The 27,235-nt window shown below is 35.5% G+C and overlaps 1 protein-coding gene across 1 annotated transcript; it reads right to left on the bottom strand.

The window, feature by feature from the left end:
• Nucleotides 1-6,519: 6,519 nt before the first annotated feature.
• GatB (glutamyl-tRNA(Gln) amidotransferase subunit B, mitochondrial) lies at nucleotides 6,520-26,645 on the bottom strand. The gene is made up of 12 exons (XM_089249707.1): nucleotides 25,654-26,645; nucleotides 22,438-22,612; nucleotides 19,757-19,870; nucleotides 18,854-19,049; nucleotides 16,755-16,877; nucleotides 15,531-15,644; nucleotides 15,309-15,393; nucleotides 14,724-14,955; nucleotides 11,883-12,013; nucleotides 10,203-10,326; nucleotides 8,851-8,940; nucleotides 6,520-6,728 (listed from the first exon to the last, which is right to left on the bottom strand). The coding sequence occupies exons 1-12, from the start codon at nucleotides 25,755-25,757 to the stop codon at nucleotides 6,570-6,572; spliced, it is 1,647 nt and encodes a 548-aa protein (XP_089105833.1). The 5' UTR covers nucleotides 25,758-26,645; the 3' UTR covers nucleotides 6,520-6,569.
• Nucleotides 26,646-27,235: the final 590 nt, after the last annotated feature.

Here is a 27,235-nt window from a genome sequence, read left to right as displayed (position 1 = left end):
GGTGAGAGTTGTTTACATGTTCCCATGTTGTTGGAATCGGCATTAAAAACAAAATACTGAGAGTATTAATGTAACGGTTTAACAATAATCTTTCCTTTTTGTGAGAAATGTACAGATTAAGTTTCACACAAGGATAGGAGTGTTAAGTTGTGTAAGAACTAATTATTTTGTACAATTGTGAAGCCTTCCGTTTTTCGAACTAAAGAATTCGAACGCAGCTGACTCCTTTATGTTGTGATGTGACATCAAATTGCAGTCCATTGCAATATACAGGACAAACCTATCTAAAAAGCCATCCTCCGTTTCTCAAAAAAAATGGAACTTAAGAGACGTGGCTTCACTAATACAGGGTGTCCGGACTATAGGTATCCGAAAAGAATGGCTCGATAATGAGAGAATCTACATGCTCAGTTATGTGCCATCGGTAGGGGGATTGCTCCAAGTTCTCTGCAAAGGAGCATGCTAGCTTCACAGCATTAAGACAATATTTTACTGCACACCAACTCTGGTCATATATCATCGTACAACAATGTCCAACAAGTAGAGTTGGGTGGGAAATGAAGGTGCCATCTATCAGTATTCCCCCAGGCTCGATAGGTAAAGAACTATTATTTCTGATGTTCTTCCTCGGATTCAAACCCGTGGACCTTGACGGAAAACCTCATTTTTTTGGTAGAAGACGAACATCTTACCACTGCACCACTAGGGCGCTAAGCATTGAGACACTGTGGTCAGCCAAGGTCGGCTTCCAATGGTTTCCCAACTTCTAGGTGTAAATGCGAGAAGCCAATCCCCTATTTAAAAAAAAAAAAAAAAATCTCTCCACAAAGATAGAGAGCAATCAGGCCTACAACATTTAAAAACTCACCCATTTAATGGTATGTGATACAGGCAAAATGAACTGCAGAGTTTTTTGCCTTTAAATTGGGGAGACAGATGGCAGCACCTCTCGAATGCACATAACAAACATTCCTCTCAAACAAACTTGACTATGGCATACATACACTGCACAATGATATGCACCAATTTATTGAGTTTCTCTATGGAATGTTTACAAGGTGTACATGTGGTTTAGTAGCAAGTGAATGTCCCAACATAAGGTTCAGTGCATGTTTAGGCTAGCTGGATGTATTGAACGCCATGTACCAACCCAGTATAATCTTCACATGATTTGAAGCAGCATATCTCTGCAGCAGTTGATGTAATAACAACTCAAATGGTATATTAAACACTTGGCAAGAGATCTGATCAAGACACGTCTTAATGCATAGGCCCACTTGGGTCTCATGAGAGAACCAGTTGAAATTTTCGAGCCTTTGCCAGGTAAGACCAGAAAATTCACTTCCTCCAGGAGCCTCTGATGCTCTTAATATAGCGCTGCATTTGGACGCCTGTAGAGCCACCAAGGTTGCTAGCATTGAACTTTATTAACGTGCAAATATACCTGACAAAAAATTTGCAGACTCCAATGCAACTTAAATTTATGAATAATCACGTGTGGTTCTCTCAATATAAGCCGATACTTTTTTTACAAACCTTTAGCATGAACACCCTGTATATAGAGGTAAAATTCCAGGCCAGAAAAAATTGGTTCCATAAGGAGGGGGGCTCTCCAGAAAGGTAAAGCATGTACATCAGCGTAACACTAAAGACAATTTTAAAAAAACACCAAACGCACAGAAGAAGAGAAATATAGAGGCACACTCATATTATATATATATGTATGTATAAATAGGAAGCATTTCTCATAATGTGTCTTATTATAAACTTTCAAGATATTAATAGTTTGAGGGAATTGGGAAAAAAAAAGAAAAAAACCAGCAAAACGAAACTTTGGTATCATGTGCTTCCACCAGCCAGAATAAGACCAAAAAGAATGACACTATAGATATCGTTTAAAATTTTTTCATACAAAATAGTTTTAGTGAGAAAGAGGTAATATTAAACTTTTAAAAAAAATAAAGCACCCTCGTATTGAAAATTTTTTTGTCCTATGACGGAAAGTATAATTGTATCATACTGTACAGATTTCAAAGGTGCTCTAGTATTTATTGCTCTTCGTCACATCAAATTTTAAACCTTACAAGCGTGATTTCAGAGAACGGGAAAAAAAAATAGCTATTTTTCAGATATTAGCCTCAGGTTACTATACTACTTAATAAATTAATTAGTATATATACAGCTATGATTTTGGTTTCCTCTAACAAGTGAGCTTGAATTCCAGGTTGTGATTTCCGAATGCTTTTTCTTATTTGAATTGCTGCAGCTTTTGACCAAGTCTGATCACTTTACAGAATGTTTCAACTAAGATATGAAGTCAAATGTCTACAGCATATTACAACTTGATCATTTCCCTGACCAAAACTCAAACATTTTTCTGACTTTCCCTGACCAAAACTACTGAAGAAAGAAATGTAATTCCCAATCTCTTAACCGTTCAAAGGATTTTCGAGTTTCAGTTATTACCCTTCATAGAAGTTTTTCCTCATTTTACCTAATATTTTACATTTTTCCTGGCCATTTTTCATTTCCCTGATCTTCTCTTAACCCATTTGTGCCGCACCTTGATGTGCTTTTAATTTCATTTCAATATTGGGATAATTTGTTGAAATTACACCAATTGAGAATATTCCAAGAATTTTTTTTTTCAAATACATCAACAGGAAGTATGATACTGGCCAACAAGTGTCCTCAATTGAGGACAGCAAAATATTGCGACATATTTAAAAAAAAGTTGAAGTGAAACGAAACCGAATTGTATTATTCACATTAAATCTGTAGTCTGAATGATCAATTGCAAAATAATCACTTGCATCAAAATAGCAATATAATGCCAATAATATAAAGTGGAAAACAACAGTACTCATGAGACAATAAAATTCACCAACTTCAAGAGTTCATTCCTAAACCAGAAAAAAAAAGGCTTCTCAAAAATTTTTTCAATGCCAATCTCTGAGTAGGGTTGTCATCTACACATGCTAAATTATACAACACCTAGCTGCAAGGCTAAAATATTATATAAAGTCAAATCCTCGCTGTATTCAAATGAGTACAGTTGGTGCAAATGGATTAATACGAGATAAAAGAACAATAGGATTTTTTTCCTTGTTCTTATTCTGGTTTTACACATTAATATGAGAAACATTAAAAACATGAAACAAATAGTATTTTATAATGGATAAAACTATTTAACAAAATCTTATTTATAATCTTAAATATCCGAGCACTTCATAAGTGGATAATGTGTGTGTGTGTTTCCTCCCTCTTATTATTATTATTATTACTGTATTATCCTCACTTTCTTTTCTTTCTTTCAAACCGAGAGCAACTCAGGTATGGGTAATTTACTACATAGTAAGTTGTGTCGGAAGTGTAAATATGTGTATTTAACAGTCTGAGTGTGCATATTGTGTATTACGCACTGCTTGAGTTAAAAGCATGTTTGCAGAATAAATTAACATGTAAAGAAATCTGTATATTTGCAGAATTTTGTGATGAAATACATCAGACACCTTCAGCCATTGACACAACAGTTGCCACATTTGGCATTTTATCAAAGCCTACAGGTCACTTAGCCATATTACCAAAAAGACTTGGGAGGCCATTTTTTGTTGAGCTGCCTCCCCACAATCTCCTACAACATCACCATCAGTTTCCCATATTTATTGTTCTACTGTCTCCTCACCTCATTCAATTTTTTTCTCATTGATTCCCAACTTGAACATCCACCCATAAAATCCTATATTTTGCACACACATATCTTCTACTGCACCCTGGACAGTCACAGTTTTGGGTAGGGGGGGGGGGGAGGCAAAACATGCATGATTCTGACAATACATAAATATGTTGGGGTTACCCATATACACATGCAACACATCCTTGCATGCACCAAATGGTTAAAAATGCCTCATATGAATTTTTACAAAGTACATGTGTGGTTAGGTTGCAATAGCTGTCTCAACAGTACCCACTTGGAGAATTTTTACTGTTTTTTTTCAGACAGTATTCATCTATAATTATTTGAACTTAAACATATGGATGAATGGCTCTGTGGTTTCTCCCCCTAGCACATTGTTTGAGCAATCTTAATGCTCACCTCCTTGGGCCTCTCTTCCTCGTATTTCCATAATCACATCACAGAAAAAAATTGGTGAAAACCATAAGAAATTACTACCAAAGACACGGGTGAACAAAATCCAAACCAAACATTGAAAAAATCCAGCTCGAACATCAAAATGGGAGGAAAGACAGAAATCAGCCATAAGCCTGGAAATGACAACTTTTATTTAATCTTAACATCCCCTTCCCATCTCCTTATTAAAAAAGCTGCAGTAATTCAAGAAGATGAATGCAAAAACTGATTAGCGAGAAAGTGGCTTAATGTTAAACAAAAAAAAGAGAAATAAGATCTATTCATTTGCAATACGAACAGAAGAATGTGATAATTGTATAGCTGTTTTGTAATGAATATTGTAGATACAGATTTTGATTTTTTAATAAAAATCGATATCAACTTAAACATTGTCTTTATTATCATTTCCTTTTCTTTGATATATTGCATACTGACTGCAATAAATAAAGTTATGCTCCAATAGGAAACGATGAAAACGTAAGAGACATTTTGATAAATACAGTGAAACCTTGATATAATGATACTCTGCAGACCAAGGAAAAATATTGTTGTGTAGTGGGATTAATGTTATATCAAGAGAGGCAGCAGTTTAATATAAGGGTATAGATATTTCCCAAACAAGACTGGTGAAACAATTGTTGTAGAGGGATTTCTCATTATATTGAGTAACGTTGTAGAGAGGCTTTACTGTATTTTATGAACTTTTCTTAAATACTGATCGCTTATACATTTCATCCACTGCATATCATATTGCTCACCTTGATAAATGTTAAATGGTATCATAAAAGGGAAAAATTACCAAATACAGCAGGACCTTCATTAACCAAGTTTCAGTTTATGAGGTACTTTTCATATATTGATTTTATATGCACAAACTAACTGCATAATAGTGAGATTGAGATGATTTTTTTTTCTTAGCTCAATGTATGAAGGAAACACTTTTTTTAGTCTCCACTTGGAATAGAACCCAGTCACCTTTCAATCCAGGCAAGCATGCTACCAATATACACCACACACTATAGAGCATAAATAAGGAAGGAATGATCATGTCTTTTGTGGTGTATATGTATAGTGCCCTTGTTCAGGTCAAGTTCTTCTTCACCTAAGAGGACTGGGTTCGATTCCCAGCAGAGACTAGTAGACTTTTCTTTCTGAGTTTATCTTGGCGTAATATCCAGAAAAAAGTATGCTCTTCACTCTGCATAATGGCAAACTCATGCATTAAGAACTTTAGTCATTATGTGAAGGTATAGAGTAGTGCAGAGACAATGAAAGCCTATTTTTGCAAAGTACATTTTGCATGTACAGAAACCTTTAAAATGAAACAAATATGGCTTTCAAATTTATCATTCAATGAACAATTCATATCTTTCGGATTATTAGGCCAACGTGGTTGAAAATTTTCTTTCTAATATTTTAAGTTCAAAGTTCTTTTTTCGATGTTTTGTTCACACAAGTGGCAAGCATTTTCAAAAAATAAATCTCTGCCTGTCATGAATGAAGTTTGTACTTGCATTTTCTTCCTACTTGACTTGCACTCTGACAGGATTGGTCAGCTGAGTAAGACTTGTTGATTGTGTTTACCCAAGGCTCTGGAATAAATGCAGTCATTTTTTTTTTTCATCTCATTTCATTGAAGACAAAACACTGCTAATATATATTCCCATTCTTTTTTCTTTCCCATTTTGAAACAGTTTTTATGTTTTGTACTTCAATCACTTTCCTGAAAATATGCAGGATGCAGGTAATATTTGATGTCACTAGATAACACTTGGATATTGCCAGAAAGAATAATGTGATTCTGGGTCAGGACATGCTCAGGAAAGAAGAATTAGAATCAGCAGTGATTGATCTTCAGTAATAAATGAGATGAAGACAACATCCCCATTCTGTCCAGAGCCCATGGTAATAATTCAATAACATGAACCAATTAAATAACAAACCTTATTCAGCTGACCAATTCCATCAGAACGTTGCAATTCAAGTAAAGAGAAGTTTCAAATAACAATCTTCATTTCCACTGGACAGACTTATTTTTTAGAAATACTCACTACTGACGAAAAAAAAAAAACAATTTGAAGAACTTTAGCCACGTCAGCTAATAACTCAAAAGATACGAACTATTCAATATTCAAAATGTTAAAAAACAGGGGGCAGTATTTCACTTAATGTAATATTACACTGTTCTTTTATTGCATTGTAAAGTGATTCAAAATAATGCTTCAAGCAAACATTATTTTTAACCCATTTACACCTCTATTTTATTGAACCTTGAAATCTAATAGCATCCGGATTATCCAAGTTTTCAGTTATCAGAGACAGGTCTAGTCTACATAATCATATTAATATAAAGTACACTAAAACACATTAAAACATAGAACTCACAGTGCAAATATACACATATTTTTATTTTTACATATTTACAAATTTAAAAATCCTACTCATCTTCAGATTGTGACTTAGAATGCTTTTCTATCAGCCTTATGAAAATTGACTCAGCAATATCCAAAGATGCCCGATTGTTAACTTTCTCATTAAGTCCATTTAATAGATAGCTCATGTACCTGTACTGGCTTTTCTTTTTGTACCTCCGAACCTAATAATTTAAATAAAATAATGTTGAAGGGACACTTTTTCCCCATTGGTGATAGTAACATAAATGATAAATGGGAAATGTGTAATGCACAAATAAAACACCATTTGATTACTTTTTTTTAAATGCAGAATCAAAGATTCTATAATTGTATAATTCTCCAAATCACTATATTACAATAATAATAGAAAATTTTTGGCTTGTTACTTAAAAAATAAATAAATAACAGGGTAAATCAGGTCATAAAATATAGCAGCCAATTGTATTTGCAACTGGACGAAACAGATGGATAAATCTAAACAAACCCTGGACCTGAAAAAAATCTATATATAAGAAAGAAACTGCTGTGCAGACCAACACAATGCATTCATTAAAATTTGCTTAATTTAATTTTTTTTTAATATTTTAAATAATTCAAAGTTGGAGGAGAAAAAAAATCATGATCTTAGAATGAGCAAATGTAGATAGTTGTGAATAATCCACAAACAGTTACACGTTGCTTCTCTCGACACACAAATTTCTTTACTCTTCATTATCGAAGGCTATTGCCTTCTAACAAAATTCGTTAAACAGTAAATCTTTGAAAATAAAAGTTACAAAATTCTGACGTTTCTGAATTTAGGCACATAATGGGTTCTATATTTTTGGCTCAAACAGCCATGCTAACATTCTGTCTGTTGAGCAATACGTAAAGAATTATCAAGCCAGTTTTAAAGGTAACTCCAGGTTTTATTGACAACTTTCTAATAAGAAATTAGCATCTCGTCCTTTAAAAACCCAATTAGAAAGTTGTTGCCTTGTCTTTCCTGATGCCAGCAGAAAAATTCCATGTTTCTAAGTGAAATATTTACTGAGACATTAAATTTCAAAAATGAAGGAAATTTGGGAAAGAACAGAATTAAATATGGGTAAAACAATTTTTCCACATTTAATACTGATCTTTCACAAATTTTCTGTTTTTTGAATTTGAATATCTCAGTGAATATTTCACTTAGAAACACTGAAATTTTTTTTTTTTTTTTTTGTTAGCACCAGGAGAGACACCGCAGCAACTTTCTAATTGGGTTTTGGGACTCACTGGGACTGTGTAAAAAGTTAATTTTTCTACTTCAATAATTATACTACCCCTTGCAACATGAATGGCATATCTGAGTACTACACGTTATTTGAAAACTTTTTCTAATTGGAAGTATACCTCAAGGATCAACAGTTTGCGAGTAAAATGTCATGCCTTCTGTTTGCTATGCACCCTGCATATAAGGCTGAGATGAAATTTGAACCACTCCTGCCAAAATAAGTAAAGTATCTGTCCCATTTTATCTCCAGGCTCTTAAAGTAGCCCTGGGAATAAGATGGGAAAGATACTTTCTCCTCACACAAATAATAACTATTATAAGGAAGAAAACAAACCATATTTTTTCCCCACTGTAACTAACAGCCTTTGACTGAAAGCAGGACCGTAACTAAGATTTTTGCCACCCGGGGAAAACATCATTTCGCCACCCCCACAACTTTAAAATTTGATAATTCTATAATTATTAATAATTACTCTATAATTATTCTATAACAGTGTTCTTTGCTCCTACCTAAAACTGCTACCCTTTAAATTTTGCCCCCCCCCCTCCAGTTCCGACCCTGCTGGAAGGACAAATTTTTTCCTCTCTATTGTATCCTATTTTTTCCTCCTTGTGAATGAAATTTACCCTGACACTCCTCATGATGTGAGCAAGGCTGTAATATTTTGGAAACCTCTGAAATGGGTGATTCAGGAATCTGCTGAATAAATGGGTTGCTACCCTGAGTTTCATCGGAATTGCTTGCCCTCTGAGGCCTGTTGATTAAAATATTCAAAACAGAATAAGATGATCTCTTCGGGCACATGAGGAATGGTGGAGAACAAACTTAAGACATGTCCCTAAAAAAAGAATTTTTGACTTGTGTCACTTGCGAAATATGAAGAAAAGACTGACTATAACCTTCGGGTTAAAATCTCTTTTTTTTGGTACAACCACCTAGCTTAGGCCAATAATCTGATGTGACTGTGTTACATTGTATTATACTTGCTATGTCTATATTAAGAAAATAATTTAATAAACCATTGGAATGTTTTCCTTTTCTTACATACCACTTTTGATCTTTCTTTCATGACGGTGAGGCATAATTTTTCTATTTCTTCCTCATCCGTGATGAGATACCAATTATATTGTTCGACAATCTAGAAAAAAGGAAAATACAGTAAATATAACCTCTAATTCCTGTCCGAGTGACTAACAAAAAATATTTTATAAAGGAGCATATGCTTCCACATTTTTTGTTACTACGATGCACTTTTTCCTGAGTCATTATGTTATGGTCTAAAGTAGAGCTCTTGGATAACATATGTATAGAATAGCTTAATGGTCTGCAGGCTAAATTGAAACACCCAATTTGTTGACCTAGTGAAGGAGGTTTAAGCCGCCAGGTCTAGAGGTTAGAAAATTAGACATTTTGCTCATAGCTGGTAGAAAAATCAACAGTGAATATTATTCAACGTACAGGGTGTCCTGTAAGTGCTAATGCAGCCTTTATCTCATCAACTGTCTATCGTATGATTCCAATATAAAAAAATTCTCAAAAATGTTCAAAAATTACCCTGCACCAGTTTCGAGAGAAATAGAATACAGTGTATGACAAAATAAAATTCTAAATTTTTATGTGGTCTCCTTGTCCTCTAACTGCCAATTAGAAATTTGTTGCCCTGTATCTCTGTTATGAAAGAACAGCAAAAATAACAAATATGAAGGCCACAACAGACAAAATGTCCATGAAGGGGACTGAAAAAAGATGCCCATAAAAAATATAGATGTCGAACACACACATATCTAAACTATATCAAAAATACAGTCACACAATGAGAACAAATAAAAAACCAATAATTATGATAAAATATAAATATACTGTGCATAAAAAATTATGGTTGTCTCATAAATGGACAATGCTCCTCTCCCTCATTAATGCTGTTCTTTCCCAACATTTCTATGATTTTTTAATTCTAATATTTCAGCTATTGCATTCAGAAAAACTTGGATTTTTTTATTTTATTTTTTCCTCAGGAAAGACAGGGTAACAACTTTCTAATTTGAAGTTGGAGAACAAGGGAACCACATAAAAATTTAGATCTTTTATTTTGTCACACACTATATTTTCACTCTCAATACTGGTGCAGGGTAATTTTTGAACACCTTCTGGGAACTTTCTAAATTGTAACTATACCTCTATGACGGACAGTTGATGAGATAAAGGACACATTATCACTTACAGGACACCTTGTATATGTTAGTAATATTAAATGCAAAAGCAGTTAAACTGAGATTAAAACCACTGGTCTCTAAACTTTTTTACTTGGCATAATGCAGGAAAATCAGAAATGTGACTTGTTGCTTCTCAAATTGCAGTGTATTTCAAGATAGAATGTACAAATCGGACAACCATATATACCTCTTTTGATGACCTTGTGTCACCATTGAAGAACATCTCTAATATGTCATTCGCTGTAAGCTCTGATATTGTCCTATTTTGAAGAAGTTCAATCAGATCTTTTATTTTGTCGCAACTCACCTCGCTAAAAATAGCAAAGAAAATAGCTCTGTATATTCTATATAAATTTAATGATTTTCATAACTTACAGATAAAGCAAGCTAGATTAAGATCATTCAATTTTATAGAGATTGTTACAAGAGCAAGCCCACTCAAAGCAAATCTATATTGCTCTATGTATCGCATGGGTGCATGGATTTTTCAACAACAGGGGCCAATTTTTTGTCCAGAAATACTATTGAGGACACCTAACAGTTAGTACTTCTTGGAGAGCCAAATATGTTTTGGCAAAATCTATTTATACATTGTTTTCACAGGTGTGAAAACATCTGTGAACTGAACATTGATAAAATCTTGAGTTTAATCAATACTTGAAATTCCTATAATTATATTTGGATATGGTGTAGAAATTTTATATTACATTAAACTTCATATTCTGCATCATATATCAATGTACCATGTATACTCGTGTATAAGCCAAGCCCCCCAACTTCAGGACCACCAACACCACAATAAATTGACAACCCGTCAGGTATAAGCCAACCCCAAAAAATCAATGCCTTTTAAAGGGGTTTTATATTTCGTGTAAAAAAGTTACAATAAAAATGATTCAAACTCTCTATTGCTTTGAAAGAAGCATTATATGCAAATATTTTTCCTCTTTCTATTTTTGTTTTTGCCGGCAGATGCTTCATAAGATGGCAATGTGTTGAATAGATTAATGGCTACTACTTGGGTAATCACAACGTTTACCAACTCTGTGATAAAATGACCACTTGGGGTCATTTTATTTTTCTTTTACTTTCCTCCCAGGTGAAACAATGGCATCTACCATGAGGGCCACAACTAGAATTGATCTGGTGCCTTGGGTGCCGGACCAAAGAGGGGTGAAAATTTCATCCTTTAACCTCTCCTTCAACATTACAAGGGGGCACCAAAATGTGTGCTTGTCCCGACTGACCAAGCATCTAGTTGTGGCCCTGTCTATAGCTACAAAAATCACTCTACTGATGATTAGAAACGCCATCTATAGCTATGAAAATCACTTTACTTATTAGTGGCATCATCTAAAGTAGTCCAATGATGTCAGAGATCTTCAAGCTAACCATGAGGAGGCCATGTAGCTATATGATTTGCTTAAAAACTGGCCCACGTATAAAGCAAGGCCTCCCCCCCCCCCCAATTAAAGAACAATTTTTCAACAAAAAAAACTTGGCTTATATGCACGAGTATATACAATATACAGTACCTTGTTTTCAGGAAATTACAGAACAGAAAATTTTTTTCACAAAAGACAGATGATTACCATAGAAAAAAAGGGTTTCTTTTTGAAGCCCTCTTCACATTAGCCTGCAAGCCGGAGTTTGTGCACCTATGCTCTATGACAATAGACTATCACAACTAAACTGCACACACATAGGCGGAGGGTAAAAGGGGGCAATTGCATGCCTCCTTCAGCAAACATTATTGGCATAGGTGGAGCATAGGATATACCCCTTTCAAAGGAAGGTTGCATGTATTCTATGAACAAAAAAAATCATAATTAAGTCAAGCACATCCAAAAGAAATTATTTTTATTACCAATTTTCAAATGACTGTTTCCTCGAATTCAAATGGTGCTTCACTGTACTCAGAAGAAATGAGACAACACTTTCTTGTGTGTACTCTATAGAGGTTACATTTCGAAAAAATTCATACAATCCTTCCTCTTTCTGAGAAAAAGAAAAATTTGCTTCAAATAAAAATTATAATTATCAGTTTTTCAGAATAATGAGCATGGTCTTTTTGTTTTGCACCACACATATACAGTTAAAATCTCAATAATGAGATAAACAAAAATAATGCAGTGCACAAAATCTAAGGAAGAAAGAAGAAAAATGGCAACACTTATAGATGTGAAACATACATAATTTTGATGTCAGAAATATATTAAGACTATACAAACACAAAGCACTTTCTAGTATGCAGCAGTTTGTTAGAAATTTTCCAAAGGGAATGTTTACAAGGTATATATAAGCAAGGTATATATATCATCACCCATTATACCATCTCCAATGTATGGTGCAGTAGTAGTATGCAAAACTCCAATAGGCATAGTTCAAGTTCGTATATTTTTAAAAGGAAAAAAAACTTGAAACTGTGATTCCTGCACTTATTTGCATCAATGAGATTAAAATTCCTTCACAAACATATCTCGTGTCGCCTTCCCCCCACCCCTCAAGACACATGGTTCCTTTGAGTGTCACAAGCTACCAGTTATCACAGTGTTAATTACTACTTTCAATATATTTTCATCCTCAAATTTCTCACAACATGTCTCATAGATGATATCTAATAGCTAGTCACATTAAAACAGTTCAAATATTTAATCTGAAATCGCAGATATGATGATCTGATAAAGTGCTGTGGAACACTATTCAAGAGTCAATAATTCAAAACGTGAATCATAGTAATAAAAAATATCTGCATGAGAATCTCGCATGATAGAAGTGAAACTTCTAGGTTGTTCAAGTCTGATTTGGCATGACTAGAATATCACCTCACATCTATCTTTTACTGGTGACAAGAAACAAAGCTTGTAGGAACACACCTTCTTTCCCACTCCACCCTAACCCAATTTTTGTTTCTTCTAAACTGCGTGCATCACCTTTGACGACCGAACACACCCTGCTTCCCATCTCAGAGAGATATCGAAGCGTTCCCAAAGGATGGGTGTACCCGGAAAGTTTGGTGTATCCAATAAGCGTGCATCACCCATTATACCGTCTCTAATGGGGACATTCTATGATTCCAGTGGTGTCATTGGGGGGGGGGTAGAGAAAGGAAATAAAATGTCTTTGTCGGACAACCACAAAATGGTTTGGGCAACCATTTTTAAGAGAAAGGAAACATGTTATTTCTGTTCCTCCATTTCACTTACGCCATTTCATTTTTGACATGGATCTAAAAATTCACTACATACACTAAAGAAATTTCACTTCAAAAACTTTAAAACAAAGAGCATTTTAGAGTTAAAAAAAGAAAAGTTTTATTTCATTACTTTGTTAATTATGAAAATTCGACAAATGAAAAAAGAATTTACCAGCTTTACGATAGAATATACAGTGAAACCTGTCTAAGACACAGTAAGCCTATGAGATGGAAACCTGTTTTGAATGGAACAAAAAAATAATCTAGCTGATAATTAATGCTTTTTCAATCATGGGAAACCTTTTTAAGGCAAACTGTCTAACGTGGAAACGAAAGGCATATTTAGTCTGTTTGAAGATTGAACAAAACCTGCTGAACCAGAAAGACTGTTAGGCCAAGAGCAAGTTTTTTTTTCCTTTGGATCAGAAGATAAGTCGTTCTGATCTCCCCGCTTTTGTGAGGGAACTCCTTCACTTCTTGAAAAAACCTCTATCTGAACTGGTTCTGGAAGTAAGGGGTTGGGATTGAGTGGAAGTGGATTTACTATTAAAAATTTAGTAAAAGCCTGTTTAGCATTTCATTTATGATGGCTTTCTTAAGAAAACACTCCCCTTTCTTGAAAAAATGTTGATAATTTCCATTTAAACTAGTTCGGGAGAGGAATAAGAGAAGAAGAATAAATTATTGTTACCAATTTAGCGAGCAATACTGTGTTTCAGCATTTCATTCAGTATAGAAAAGGCCGCTAGCCACAAGAAACACGTATTGAATTTGAAAACAAAAATGGAGTTCATGGAGACAAAAAAAAAGCAAAATTGAAGTGTTTTTTTTTTTTTTTCATAAACGTTATTAGTTGTTGGTAGCATTGTCACTACCTGTAAAAAGTATGCAATTTTCTCAATTTTTTATTTTAAGCATTAAAAAATTTTCACTTTTGTCAAAAGTGAACATTTTTCATTTCACTTTTCTCCTGAAAGTGTTATTCTATCACTATTCAGGAGAAAGTTTTATATTCAAGTTTAACTATTAACGGATTAAATATGGAATTTCAAATGTATAGTAATTTGAAACAAATACAAAAAAAATTGAAATGATACCATGCATGTTTCGATTTAATACTCGTTGGTTTATACTAGTTAGGGACATATTCTCAAAATTTAAGTTTCACAAAACAACAGAAATAAATCATTGCATATATTTTTATGTGCATCCTTATAAAACTGAAATCCATCTGAAACAAAAAATAATTTAAGTCTTTTGACGTTCCGTTTTATGCAGGTTTGACTGTAAATGATTACATGCATTTTCATTTATATGAGCGATTAACATCATCTATTAATTCACTGAGGTTTTTTATTGGTTCATGAGAAAGCAGAGGAATGTGTATGAGTTGCATATATGGTTAAGTAGTAATTGATGAGAAAAGGATCAAGATTTAAAATTTTTCATGAAATGCATTTCAGAATAAGTATACATATCAAAACATAAACTTATAAAGAATTTTTCACATACCACTATCCTATCTGCACTCTCATAAGAAAGTTTATATGCTTCAATAAGATTTTCTCGCTCAGCAGCTGGAAGCACTGGAATTCGCTTTCTGAGTTCATCTATGTTGACCATAGTCAATGATTCATCAATATTTTCATCAACATCATCACAAAGCCGTAATGGAGGAAGATTGGGTTCTGGCATGAAGCGATAATCTTGAAACTCCTCTTTGTCTCTCATAACTACAGTGCTCCTGCGTGATAAATCAGCTTCATATGTAGCTTTTCACTCTTAAAAATTACTTTTTATAAACATTAAGTAATAGATTCTATTGCAATTGGATTCCATTTTTGGAAGCTTTTTGCTGTGAGTTAAACTATCTCAAAAATTCTTCAGTAATATATTTATTACATTATACATTCACTCATTTTATCACTTATTAGAGTATTTATCACAAATAATTACATTAGTGATAAAAAAGTGCCTGTAAACATAGCAAATTGAGTTCATGAAATTTTAATTTTCCAGTTTACACTCAGATTTATCTGATGATGTTTCCACTCAAATGTTTCATTAAATATGAAGTAAAATTTCTTCAATGCATACTTGGTATCATAGTTAAATGCCCTAGTCTCATTACAGATAACACCACCAGCTTCGATAACTTCAATCTGTCTCTTTATTTCAAAGTCTGAAAAGGATTTTTTCTTTTTAATCAATACACAGATATAAAATGAGGGCACGGAAAAATCAGAATATGAAAGTTTTTAGTCCACCATAACCAACAAATATCAAATATTCATATAAAAATAATAACTTAATGCTTACCGATAGCTTTAGAAACATATCTGTAACTATTGATGTTTTTCACTTCAGTGCGAACACCCCATGGGTCACCATCTCTATGAACAGAAATGTTTGCATCCACTCTAAGCGCACCCTCTGAGAAAATAAGAAAAAGTGCAATATAACTTGAGGGACTTTATCCAGATTCTAATGTTACAAGTTTTAAATTGATTCCAATAAAAGGTGCAAGGCATTCAAATGGTTGTTATAACAAGGCGGTATGTAATTAGAGGCTACTGTACCATCAAAAAGTGAGGATATAATAGAAATCTGTTTTACTTTCCCGAATAGTTTTGCATCCCAAGTAATTTACAGTTAAAACAAGGGGTTCAACCAAAACACTGGGAAATCACTAAGTACTATTTGGCTTCAATTGACAAAAACCGATAATGATTGGCTAAATATACTGTTTTAGCTATCTTGATACCTTGCTTTCAACTAAAAAATATTATCATCATAGTTTTATGCATAATATCTCAAACACAGGTTAACATTTTGATGAAACTTGCTACAGAAATCCCACAATTCTTTCCACCAATTCTTAAAATTCATGTGTGATTTTCAATATAGTGAAATTTTTCAAAAAAAAATTACCTAAGTCGGGAACACAGAAACTTAGCTCTGATTTACTTATTAATGAGGCTAGGACTTTTTATGATCTAAAAACCGACAGAATATGCTCCATAAAAATACATTTATGTCCTAAAAAAAATAAAAATATGCCTTAGAAACCTAAAAATATACTTTTATAAAGAAGCTGGCCATATTTCCTTGAGAAAAATACAGGAAATTAAGGAAATAGCCAATCATTGTCAAAAATGATGCCAAAGGTTAACATATAGAATTGACAATTGCAAGAAATGAAGCGAGGGAAGAGAGTTTGAGGAAAAAAATTTTCTTACTGTTTTGTGGATATATGCAAAATTTGAAATATACAAATGTGCTTTAAATTTTGAAGATCATGAAAAATATCCTAAAATTACTGAAAATCATGAAAAAATACTCTATTACATAAAAATAGCAAAATATGCAAAATTCATAAAAAATATGCAAGGCCGCAGAAAAATTCTAGCCCTACTTATTAGTTTCAAAATCTCACATATTATTGGCAATATTATTGGCAAACAATCGAACTGCAATGTTTTTTGTTTTTTTTTAATAACATTACTTTTAACTAGTTGTTCAATTGACCAAAACAAAAGTCACCTTCCATAGCACAAGTGCAAGTTCCAAGCCTTGTCAGAATCAGCTTCAACTCTTTGACCAACATGGAGGCTTCCAATCCATTTGTTAAATCTGCTTCAAAAACTAACTCCATCAAACCAATTCCTAAAGAAAAAAAATCTGTTCATTATTTCTCAAAAAACAAGACTTTAACTGAAAGATACACTTTTAACAAAATATATATATTTATTTATGTATTTATATAAAAACTTTTCAAAGCGAGTTTCTAAGGACAAAGGGTCAAGTTCATTTTGTTCCCAACATTTTCCCTGAATCTTATGGTAGGCATCATCAGGATGTCTAAGTTGCATTAATGAATACCCTGAATTAGAAGATTTGTCGCTAGCTACTACTACTCAACCCAGGGGTTCTCAAACTATGTCCCTAACACAGATTTTCCAAAGCAATAACAAAGGAATAACAACAACTCCCTAAGCGACCTTGACAAAATATCTCACCTCCTTAAAAGTCTTTTATTGACGAAAGGAGTTTAGTAAGTTCTACCATGCCGCAGAAAGGATTAAGCATAGTAGACTCTGGAAATATACAGCCTAATGTGTGGAAAAAGGTGGTCCAGATAACAGAAAAGCTGGATATGCCTGAATTCTACAAATGCTTACTTCCTACCGCCACCCATGCCATCATAAACACCCTTTTTATACCGAAACCCCCTTCTTTTCATATTTTCTGACCTTTAAGTACACGGGAGTACTTAATAGTTTATTTTGTACTGAACTATAACGTTTGTACTGAGCTATACATTTAAAAAATTTATTACAGAATTAATGGTCGAAGAATATAAAATATTGGACACATTTTAGAATTTCTTACAAAATTATTTACGTTTTAAGATAAATTCTTTCATCTCTATCTTGATTGCAGGAAACATAAAATCATGTACGATATGAACACGTACTGTACGCTTTTAATATAAACAAAACTGTTATAACATATAACTAAACAAAATGGAGTAAGTGTGTCAAAAGGTAGACCTAAGATGTGAAAGGGTCAACAGTTTTAGTTTTTTCCCTGATGTAAATGGCTGAGAGCCTCTTCCTTTTAACCCTCTTCTGCGATGCAATGTCCCTCAATTTATGCTCTAACCCAGCGTTTCCCAAAGTGGGCAATATCGCCCCCTGGTGGGCGATGGAATGGTCCAGGTGGGCGATAGAAGCTACGGACTTAACATAGGATCCTATGGGTTCACTTGAGTTGGGGGGCGATGAGAGGAAACAAATTGCTGATGAAGGGGGCGATGGAACAAAAAGTTTGGGAGACTAGGCTCTAAACTGTACAAAAATTGGTCCAGTTTTGAGGCATGGCTAGCACAGCGCGGGAGATTTCAACCAATCATCTGGTCAATTAATTTCCCCCCCCCCCTTTTTTTTTCTTTTTTTAAAAGTTTGAAGCTAATAAAATATATTTTCCTGATTAAAATTTTTTATGAATACATTGAAACTGCCCTCATCATGTTTCTAACTGTGTTTTTAAATCATCAAGAACAAAAAAAATATAATAATTACTAATGAGTTTTCATAAAAATTGAAATAATTAGACCAAAAATCGGCATGAATGAATGAATGCCAGGGTCTCTGCGACCAGACTTATCCCGTTGCCGAGATCTCTTCCAACCCAGCTTCGTGGCAGAGTCTGGAACAAAGTGAGTGTGTAGCTAGTGTTGTGTATGATATTTCAGTGCTGTCATCTATACTTCAAATTGTGAGTGAAGTGTAATAATTGAATATTTGTAACGTTGTAGGCCTGTTGCTCTCTGTGGCAAGACTTTTTAACGGGGAGATCGGCTCGCATTCGCGCCTTGAAGTTAGGAACCACAGAAAACCAACTTCAGCCGACCACCCAAAAATCGGCATGACATTATGTACCATCATAGCCAGGTGACTGGTTAATGATCGATTTGGCATAGCCACATTCTGAAACCGGTTTTTGTGCAGCTTGAAATCACAGAATTATTTCGCATTAATTTTTAACTAGGCCAGACAGTATGAAGACCGGATAGTCGAGAGTCTACAGTAATTTGACAGCAAACACAACACACACTCACAAGATTTTCTGAAACCCACCAGCTCTATTGAGATCAATAAGAGTCTTCTTGGATTCCATATGGAAGCTCTTCCCACTGTCTTGCTCGAGTTGTAACTGCTTCAATCTTGAACGACATCTGTATGGCTTAATTTTTAACACTTTGTCATAAACCATAAAATCCAAGTGACCATCAGTGGCTATAGGCTGAAACTGTTGGGTTATCTGGTAACCAGTCTTTGCAAACAAACAAGAAAATTGTACATAATAAAAAGAAAATCTTCAACATTAATTTTATGTCAAATCTCAAAAAATTATTAACACTTGAATTTTTTTTTTTTTTTTTTTTTTTTTTTTTTGTCAAAGAAAGTAGAATGAAATTCTTTTGAGAGTCACAGAGAAAAAACTTTCATCCAGACATTAAAAATTTTATAATTAGTGAAGACAATTGAAGGACTTTCAGCAAGAAAGAGTTATCGCTATTTTTAGAGCTTTTGGGAAATTAAGAAAAAGGTTTTTTAAATTTCAAATTTTAAAGTTTCGTCAAAAGTACTTTTTCCACTTATAGTCCATTAGATGATACCCGGCAATGTTGCCCTCCCTGTAAAGAATTTGAATATGTATAGAGCTCTATTAGTCAGTGTTTTCCAGGCTCACCTGAAAGAAAGTGATCCAATAATGTTAAAAGTGACAATAAGATTTAATAATTTGGAAGTCAAAAATTGATATGTTTATTAACTACTTTGTAAAAAAATATTTCTGCATCAAGTAAAAAAGGAAATTAAAGCTACTAAATCCCAAAAATGTATCTCCGATGTTTATTCATTTTTTTACAAAGGTTTTTTCACTTACTCAATGCACCCAGTATATTGGGAAAACCCACAGAGTGCCGGGTAATATAACTAGTTAATAATACAAATAATTGTTTTCAAAATCATACATACCGGAAGATCTGAATAAAAATAATGTTTCCTGTCAAATCTTGAGGTTTTGTGCACCATGCAATTAAGCGCAAGAGCAGTAAGGACACTTGCCTCGACACAATATTTATTCAGGACCTGAAAAAAACAAATTATGTATGATCAATGTTACATTTCATAATAAAAATAGTTTTTAATGGCTCTCGCATGCGGCACTGTGATGGTCAGTAAAGGTTTGTTTTCTGTGATTTTTCCACATTGGAGAGACGAATGTTATTCTCTTGCAACATGATACATTTGATCCGGCTTATAATGTTCCCACTCTGAAAATTTTCCCATTTAATACGACTTATTTTTATGATCCCAACTCTACTAATTTTCATCAAGATTTCCCATTTACAGTGTTTCCTCACTCGCAACATTTTTGCATAGCAGTTTTTTAAAAAATGTTATAAACGGGATCCGCTGTAATTGCAGAACACCAAAGTTTCTTTCTACTACCTTTCCCTTTCAATTTGGAAGTTAGATGGCAGCATTTCAATTTCATAAAATGCATGTCACAGACATCATAGATATCACAGTTCCCAGAGTAAGTTCAGTCTGTTACCCTGCTATGTCTGTGTGGTCAAGGTCAGTAGGTCGGTAACACTCACAGCCAATTCTCACCCTTCCATTTTGGAAGATAAAAGGATGGCAGTACTATTCACCCCATAACAGAAAATTAGGTATATACACTTAATGCATTGACAAATCGAGAAAAAATCTAGACACCAACCAAATATTTCAGAAGACAAACGTATGCCCTTTTTTTTTAGCCCAAGCTAGTGAAAACTATCACACTTAGAAAATTTTAGGCATCAATGTGGACTTTTTAGGCCATGGCAGACTGGTGCCTGGCACCTAGGATTTGTCAAACTCTGTTTATGAGCAAACTATCCTGATGCGATTGACATATCTTTCAGAAAGGGTGAAGGGGGTTGGATAAAACTGTGATAAATTGTCTTGATGGTGATAGAACCAGGGTGAAGGAAGGTCTGTGTATAAATTAATATGCATAAATGTGACGTCCACAGAAGCATATTTACAGGGGGCTGGCTTAGCAGGCTATATCCCAGAGCCGCACGTTGGGAGTGGCGACAAATTTGAGAAATTAAGAGTTCAAGGAAATTAGTAGAAAGGCAAAATTTGTACAGTGCACTTGCGGTAAAATAATAAATCTGCCTCTGCCTAAAGGGCGAGTAAGTCAGTGAGTGACCAAGAGAGTTTGCAACAGTGAGTGAACAAAAGAGTGACCTAAAGAGCGAGGTAGCAGGTTGATGAACAACCAAGAGAGTGTGTAAGAATGGGAGCAACTAAAACAGTGTGCAAGCATGTAAGCGACCAGAAGACTGACCCTAGAGAGCAAGGGTCCAGGTTGTCAAGCAACCAAAATAAAAAAGAAAGTGACATAAATAATTTGCAAGCATGTGAATGATGAAAAAGTGACTTAGAGACTGTGTAAGCATGGGAGTGACTAAAAGTGACCTAAAGAGTTTTCAAGCATGTCAGTGACCAAAACAGTGTGCTAGCATGTAAATAAAACAAATGACGTGACATGAATGTCGCTCTCCACTTGTTAATACAAGATATACGGAAGACTGGATGTTGTGAAGATATTTAGTATTTGAGATGTTAATTTTTTAAGGAAGGAAAAAACTCATCTCTGCCTCTACCGGGAGTCGAACCCGGGTCCCTCGATTGCCGGACGAGTGCTCTGACCACTAAGCTACAGAGGAGATAGAGATTTTCCTTCGCTAGAGCGTATATATGCCGAACGGAACCGTGCAATGGACGGTGAAACCGATCAGCTAATAGCTCATGGACGACGAGCCACCAGAGGGCTATATATATGACATGAATGTCGCTCTCCACTTGTTAATACAAGATATACGGAAGACTGGATGTTGTGAAGATATTTAGTATTTGAGATGTTAATTTTTTAAGGAAGGAAAAAACTCATCTCTGCCTCTACCGGGAGTCGAACCCGGGTCCCTCGATTGCCGGACGAGTGCTCTGACCACTAAGCTACAGAGGAGATAGAGATTTTCACCGTCCATTGCACGGTTCCGTTCGGCATATATACGCTCTAGCGAAGGAAAATCTCTATCTCCTCTGTAGCTTAGTGGTCAGAGCACTCGTCCGGCAATCGAGGGACCCGGGTTCGACTCCCGGTAGAGGCAGAGATGAGTTTTTTCCTTCCTTAAAAAATTAACATCTCAAATACTAAATATCTTCACAACATCCAGTCTTCCGTATATCTTGAATAAAACAAATAATTGACCATCTACTAACCCTTAGTAAAGGACCAGGTTAGTGAGTGATCAAAAGAGTGACGTAGCAAGTGTGTAATCATGGGAGTGACCTAGAGAAAGGTTAGGCATGGTTGTGACCGAAAAGATGACCTAGAGAGCGAATGATTGGCTCAGTGAGTGACCAAAAAGAATGAGTAAGCATCTGAGTGATAAAAGAGTCTTAAAGGTAGAGGCGAATTTACAGGGGGGCTAAGCAGACTGTAACCCAGAGTGGCAAATTTGAGGAATGAGTGGTCAAGAAAATTTGTCTAGACAGAAAGAACAGCAAATTTTGTACATCCCCACAGGCGGAAAAACCATAAATCTGCCTCTGCCATCCAATGAAATTTTCATATGAATTATCTTATTGCTCACCGGTAATGTTCCTGGAAGAGCTGCGTCAAAATATGAGACTTGTGTGTTCGTAGGCTCTTTGAATATTGTCCCAGATCCAGAGAAGAGCTTAGACTTTGAGTTTATCTGAGCATGGATTTCCAATCCGACGACACTTCTCCACTTACTCTGTGGTTTTTCTCTCTGGTCTTCATTTCTAGATCAGAAATTTCAACAATCATCATTCAAAACACGAGTACCAAGAGGATTGAACAAGAGTGACTTGGTTATAATACATACCGAGACAATTTCAATACCAGAGCATTGATTAAGGTTATTAAAATCTAAGATTGATGACAAGGTCATCTAATGTAAAATTTCAAATTATAAAATGAAATAGTTGTTAAAATTTCCGGGAAAAAATTATGTCTCTAAGTGCCGCACTTTCAGAAAAATTTCTAAAATAAATCTTAAAAGTGCTAAGCAATGCTACATTGCAATGCAGTCAGCCCCTGATAGCAATCATTATAAACTTCACTCATAGTTTGAAAAATTGATGGATGATGGGATCACTACACAAAAACAAGCCACATTAAGTTCACAACGTGGACATGCATATTCAACATGTACTAATTCATCAGAAGTTCTGCAGGGGAATACAGATGAGTTGCATGTGTGGTTTCATAGGAGTAGTCAGACCCCCCGATATAATGATGTAGTGAATTATTTCTGATTTAGTGAATTTCTTTAGAAAAGTCCCTGTACGTAAAAATATGTCATCTCTACCCCTGATTACCTCTACTTAATGAACAAAAATGGCGGTTTTATCTGATTCGTTAGATCATGGTTCAAATGTAGATACTTTGTCAGACAGAGTAAGCATGTGTTTCAGTGATACTTGCCCTGTACCGTTAAATGAGTGTTTAAAGGGTGAATTACTGAGAAATGGGGAAGGGGGTGTCAGTCATATAATTTCACAATGTAAGATGATAAAAAATGGGAATGTCAAATACAATCAAACCCCACAGTTCAAAACTACAGTGATGGAACATTTGGTTTGCTAAATTTTGGAGGGGAAATCTTAATTTTCTCACCCTCCCAAAGCCATAGGGAGGGTAGATCAGGAAGTCTGCCCCCCGCCCCCCCCCCTACTGTTCTAACATTCTAGTCTGCCCACCCCCTGAAATACTAGTTGTCATCATCCCTCCGGCAAGGCAGCAAGGTGTAAACAAATCACTGGGGCTCACCACCCAAAAACCCTTGCCTACACTTTACGAACCCTACTCATGGGAGGGAAAGAGATACCCAAAGAGAGAAAGATGATACCCAACTGTCACAAGGCAGTACCCTGAAAACCCTAATTAGGCAACTGAACTTCGAAGGCTAGGTGGAGACTGGCCAAATGTCGCAAGGCAGCTAGCTGTGTGTATTTGTGTTTTTTAGATCTGGTTAACAAGCAATTCACATAACTAACAAGAAATTTGACTTGGTTAACCGCTTAACAGTTTTTTTCCCCAAATTCAATCCGCTGTGGTGGTCGAGTGGTTATAGTGCCGGACTCGTGATGCGAGGATCCGGGTTCGAACCCCACAGTGGTGGTCGGCTGAAGTTGGTTTTCTGTGGTTCCCAACTTCAAGGCGCAAATGCGAGCCGATCTCCCTGTTAAAAAGTCTCGCCACAGAGAGCAACAGTCCTACAACGATAAATCATTCAATCATAACAATTCACTCATAATTAGAAAATCTGGGGGCAGATGACAGCACTACACATAACAAGCATTACACAGAAACAAACTTTACGTCAGGTTGCACTACACGTACACGCACATTCCCGCATATACCGATTCGTTGGGGGGTTCCGCGGGGGAGGGGGGTGCATGTGTGGTGTAGCAGTAGTAGGTAGGGGCTCGGGGATCCATGATGTTCTTAAGTCAGCCACCTCGTTGGGCGGTTTGCCTGTTGTGGCGTTGTATTTGTATTTGTTATTTGTATTTGTATTTATTTGTATTTGTATTTGTATTTGTATTTATTTGTATTTGTTAAAAAATGCCACCCCCCCCCCCACCCCATCAGCAAGACTCTGACACCACCTCCTCTTCCCCCATATGAAGAGCATGCATCCACTTATGTATGGCAGTCCTGAAGGACAAGGCATGTGATGCACTGAGTGAATACAAAACCCTTTAGACAAACCCCCCCCCCTCCACTTATGAGGGAGACTGGACATAAGGGGGGGGGTCTGTTGAAATCTTAGAGGTCTACTAGTACAACGACATATAATTATGGCATTGCACACGTGCCAATATGGTCAGACATACTAACAATATAGTGTGCTATTCAAGGTAAGCATCAGTCCCCCCCTCCCTGTGATCAAAAGTCAGTAATTTCAACCTCCCCCCCCCCCCCCTCATCAATGCTGACGTAATACTTGAATAGCCCAGGCCCATAGCCAGAAATTTCGTTCAGGGAGGAACCACTTTCATTTCGCGGGGAGACCAAAGTGATACAACAATAGATTTAGGCATCTTTTTTCAGTCATTTTCTCACATTCCAGGAAGGAGGGGAGACAGATCTCCAAGTCCTCCCCCTCCCCCCTGCTACAGTCTTGGAATGGCCCCTAAGGGTGTGCTTCCATACGAGACGACTGGCAACTTCTATTCCCCTCCATGCTTTAATTGCAGTCCCCTCCCCAATGTAGGCGCCTGTGACATAATCATATTGTATGTTTACTTATGGTGTTATTATATTTTGATGTACTATTTGTTACATTATTGTTGCGTTGTATCGTTGATTGAATGTCGTTTAAGTAGCTTTTTTTTGTAAATAAATAACTGTGTAACAAATCTTCAGTTTCCATAATTTCCTGCAGGGAAGTTTAATTCAATATTGGTACGATCTGGATAACGAGCACATTAGCAGAACGAATTAAGCACGTTAACCAAAGTTCCACTGTAGCTATAATTTAAATGCTGCATTTGTTTACCCTCTTGATGTGTTTTTCACTTCCCCCCCCCCCCATTTTGAATCTCTGCAACTCGTTCTGCATGAATTTCGGCAATGAATCTCTCCACTCTTTTCTAATCGTAAGGATTTTTTTTTTCAATAATTGCAGTGTTGTGCAGTTAAAAGGAGCATATATCTTAAATAATGGGGATGGGGGGGGGGGGGAATGCAATACAAAAATTATCAACAGTCAAGCTATGAAACAATACAGCACAAATGGCAATAATCATTTTGCATTTGCTAAGATTATAATCACCTCTCCAATGTTTGGCTGGACAGGGAAGATGAACCAAGGAATCTTGCATTTCGTAAACATCTCAATGAGAAAGCACGTGTTTTTCCAATAACAGAAGCCTTCATTTGTTGTTCACAGGTTTTTTGTCAAAGTCAGTGGTTTTTGCTCACGTTTGGCATCATTTTTTGGCGGCAGTTGGCAATCACTGGTGTTGTTTGTCCCATATTTTAGGCCCAAAACACCCGTACGTTGTACAGAAAAATATGGTCAATCAAATACTTTAAAGTCTATGTGAAAATACTGGTTTTTGTTGCCAGCTATCTAGAAATTTAAGAACTTCATTTATGCATCACAAATGCAAAAGTAGAACTTGTGCTGCCGTCTATTATTTAGAGAAAACACGAGAAACTACTATAAAGTACTATTTTGCAACTATAGATGGCAGCAAATTCATTATAAAGCAATTTTTTTTTTTACTACTGGTCAAAGTCGTTCAAATTTACATTTGTCAACAACTATGGTGGCCCACACGATACATTTTCTGCTTAGTGCAGAGACTAGTCGTCTACTGAAAGCTCACTTCGTGTGAATATAAGTCGCGTTACACGTGCAAGACTCTTGCGCATACATGCGACTAGCCGTCCTTCGTAGTAGCTCCCAGTGGACGGCCAGATAACCTACTCGTAGGAAAAACACTGAGCTATAAGGAGAGCTGTGTTTACTTCTAGCTCAGTTGCTATAAATAAACTTATAGCTCAGTGAGGAAAAATGCACATCACTGACGTCAATATGCTTGGTCTTAACTGTAATTTTTCCCGAAAGCCTTACGGCTGTAACCAAAAAGTTTCACTTGGGTTAAAAATATTTCTTTGATGAAGATTTTACTGCCGCCTAGTTTCCAAGTGTAATACCAGTAATGAGTTTTATTTATTCATTTTTTTATAAATATTAGATGGCAGCAGCAGCTCCATAATCAATTCCGTTTTTCACACATGTTCACCATATCTACAGACGAAATGTTAGAAAACCCGTATTCTGTTCCTTGATTGGGTGAATTCGTGCAGGTGGTCAGGCCTGGCCATTTATCGTTGGCGAATCGTTAAGCCGGGTTTTCCTAGGGGTAGAACTTTCACGCTGCACGCGCTGTAGAAACCTGCTCCTAGGAAAACCCGGCTTTACCAAACATCCTAGCGTAAATGCCGCTCTCTTCTCGAAGAGATTATTTGAAGCGGGCGGAAAAACAACCCTTTTTTTTTCCTCTTCATTAGATTTTTTGTGATTTTAATATAATTTCAAGAAATAATCAATCACTGTGTGCAGGGGATTTTTTTTCATTTCATCATTTTTTTTATTGTGTAAAATGGCAAAAATACGTGGATATGCAGACGACTGAAAAGATGATGCACTACTGCATCATCACTACTGCAAAACAAAAGACCTCCAAATAAGACGACATGTAATATCGTGAAAAGTGAATTTCCCCACTCCCCTTTATAGTAGGTGCTGCCATCTAATCTCAAATATAAAAGTGACTCATGTGGTGATGATGAAGTTTAAATTAAAAAACTATATTCTTTATTCCGCTCAGTTCCTTATAAACATA

The sequence above is a fragment of the Pholcus phalangioides genome, unplaced genomic scaffold (assembly GCF_987345545.1).
Source record: "Pholcus phalangioides strain wild (caught in Gottingen) unplaced genomic scaffold, Ppha-v1.0 ptg000022l_1, whole genome shotgun sequence".
In the NCBI taxonomy this organism is placed as follows: domain Eukaryota; kingdom Metazoa; phylum Arthropoda; class Arachnida; order Araneae; family Pholcidae; genus Pholcus; species Pholcus phalangioides.
Note: the sequence above shows the minus strand (reverse complement) of the source record. Positions and strands in the feature narration are given on the sequence as shown.

Coding starts and splice junctions, on each gene's coding strand:
- GatB (XM_089249707.1), bottom strand. CDS start 25,757: ATGAAGGCTTCTGTTATTGGAAAAACACGTGCTTTCTCATTGAGATGT. Junction 12,014..14,723: donor AGAGTGCAGATAGGATAGTG/GTATGTGAAAAA, acceptor TCTTTTTCTCAG/AAAGAGGAAGGATTGTATGA. Junction 10,327..11,882: donor AAACAGTCATTTGAAAATTG/GTAATAAAAATA, acceptor TGCTATTTTTAG/CGAGGTGAGTTGCGACAAAA.